The 2,500-nt window shown below is 49.5% G+C and overlaps 1 protein-coding gene across 1 annotated transcript in view; it reads left to right on the top strand.

Annotated features, from left to right (window-relative positions):
• LOC145415472 (uncharacterized) overlaps positions 1 to 2,500 on the top strand; it is a 23,563-nt gene that overhangs the window by 8,255 nt on the left and 12,808 nt on the right. The window contains exon 2 of the mRNA XM_080284747.1: positions 32 to 1,349. Coding sequence (XP_080140873.1) covers positions 39 to 1,349 — 1,311 coding nt within the window. The 5' untranslated portion in view covers positions 32 to 38. The remainder of the gene's footprint in view (positions 1 to 31; positions 1,350 to 2,500) is intronic.

Below are 2,500 nucleotides of genomic sequence, written 5' to 3'. Positions count from 1 at the left end.
CTTAATCTTGTCGTTGTTCCTCCCCTTGCAGAGTCGAGATGTGGCCGCTAGCGTGGGTGTGGGCGTGGGTGTGTGTGGTGGGCGTGGGTGAGGTGGCCGGGCGTGGGTACCTACTGAGGGACGAGATCGGGGTCCTTCGCTCCCTGCAGTCCGAACTTGGCGCCCCTGTATATTACACCACCTCGGACTGGGCACCCCGGACTTACCAGCGGAGGATCTACCGGGAGTCTGACTCTTACGGTACTCACTCACAGGACTCCACAAGACACAGTGCATATGGGAGGGCCTTCCAAGATTCAGCGCATCGTGGGACAGACTTGCAGGACCATTCACAGCACAGGGGACACTCCACATCTCACAGGACACACTCTCAGGACTCCACATTACACAGGACAAATTTCGCGCCTCACAGCACTCACTCACAGAATCCTATACCTCACAGAACTCACGTACAGGACGCTTCACCCGACAGAACTTACGATAGGTCCTCCCACGCCTCATCACATCACAGTACCTCCCTAGTCACCCACAGGACTGCCAGCGACCCCACAAGTTCCCCACAAACTGAGCACACGACCCCACAGAACCACATTACCCCACAGGATTACAGACCACACAACTCAAGGACCCACCCCCACCCAGGAGACCTCAATAATCAGTACCCTGGGCAGGATCGAACCACCCACCACTCCCACACCGCACTCAACTACAACCCGTCATCAGCGTCGGAATATAATATCTCACCTCCTCGCCCTCCCACTTCGGAATACACATACAGACAGAGCCACACCACCGAAGGGCGGCTCAGCTATACTCCATCGGTTACTTCGGAGCAACTCTCACCTTCACGCCCTGCTGCGGAATCTGCTTGGGACGAAAGAGGGGGCAATAGGAACGCCAATTTGGACACTCTAAGGACACCATGGGAGACGCAGGTGATAGTTGTGGAGAATACTGGGGTTAAAAGTAGGGGCGAGGATAGGAGAGACGAGGATAGGAGAATAGATGAGGACAGAAGAAGAAACGAAGACAGAAGGGTCGAGGTGACAAGGAGGGACGAGGAACTGAGAAGTTACGAGGACAGACGTGGAGAGGAGCTTAGAATCACAGACGAGGAGCTGAGAGGAGACGAGGATAGGAGGAGAATCGAGGACGGAAGAAGTGATGACGAAACAAGCCCAGAGGACAGACGAAGCACCGAGAACGATAATAACATCCCTGAGAACAGATCAAACAGTCTTGCTAACTCCATCACTACGGGCACGAACCAGCGTCTTCCCGAGGCCTCCCCTGAAGCACCCTCACCCCCACAACATTCCTCGGTGGCTTCACACACCACTGACGAAACAGTAAGCCAGTTTTTTCGTCTTTCCTTCATAATATTTTTCGACGGCAGAAAGAGGGATGAAATTGTGTGGCGGTAACGAGTCTAAATAGGACACGATCGCAGTGAAGAAGTTAATGGAGATGATTTCAAACCTTTATTATCCAGCGTCACATCCTCTGCAAACCTAGGCTAACCAAACCTAACCTAGCCTAACCAAACCCAGCCGAATCGACCTGTGACCTACCGGAACCATAGCCTAACCCCGTTCAGTCCATCACCTAACTCCATCATAACCCTAACCTAACTGCAAAAACTCTAGCTTAACCCCACTGAAGCCAAATCTAGCCCTATAAATCTGATTCTTGCTGCTACCAGACGATTTTGTTCAGTTCAGGCAAAACCCCTTAGTAGTGGAAGACTTAATGGATGTTGGTACAGATGGTGCTGGTTTAGAGATGAGTGGTTTTAGGAGTTATGATGAGGTAATCGATAAAGGCTATTTACACGTGGCAGTAATTAATGTTGTGACAGATGCTTCGGCTGTCAGCATAGTTACACACACACACACACACAGCCAAAACAATCACACTGGGCCGCTTCGCTGGTTATACAAAGATTTATTAGTTGGGGTAGAAAGTATATTCTTCATCATCATCATCATCATCATCATCATCATCATCATCATCATCATCATCATCATCCAGATCCTCTTTCCCACCTGTGAGGATGGGGTGAGGCAGGACCCAGACACGTGGAAAGACAGCACAAAAACAGGATGAAATATGAACTGCATGCTCAGTGATGTGGGCCACACAATCATTCACACGTAACTACAGCCCCCGGAATCCTGCCTCCGCCTCAAAGACATAACCATCTACACAAGAGTTTTATCATCAATTTCTTAACAGATGGGCCTGAGGAGTGTGTGTGTGTGTGTGTGTGTGTGTGTGTGTGTGTGTGAGAGAGAGAGAGAGGGAGAGAGAGAGAGAGAGTAGCAGTAGTAGTAGTGGTAGTAGTAGTAGGATCCCCATAAGATATAGTCCATTGAGCATCATGGTAAAAAATAAAGAAATATATTTACCAGGTAATACAGACCCCAATATTCTTTGAAATAGACGTTACTGAAGGCCAATTAGGAATGAGAAGAATCTGACAAAACTATCATAAAATGGC

The sequence above is a fragment of the Coenobita brevimanus genome, chromosome 102, assembly GCF_032717465.1.
Source record: "Coenobita brevimanus isolate Jiangsu-jjx chromosome 102, ASM3271746v2, whole genome shotgun sequence".
NCBI lineage: Eukaryota > Metazoa > Arthropoda > Malacostraca > Decapoda > Coenobitidae > Coenobita > Coenobita brevimanus.
Note: the sequence above shows the minus strand (reverse complement) of the source record. Positions and strands in the feature narration are given on the sequence as shown.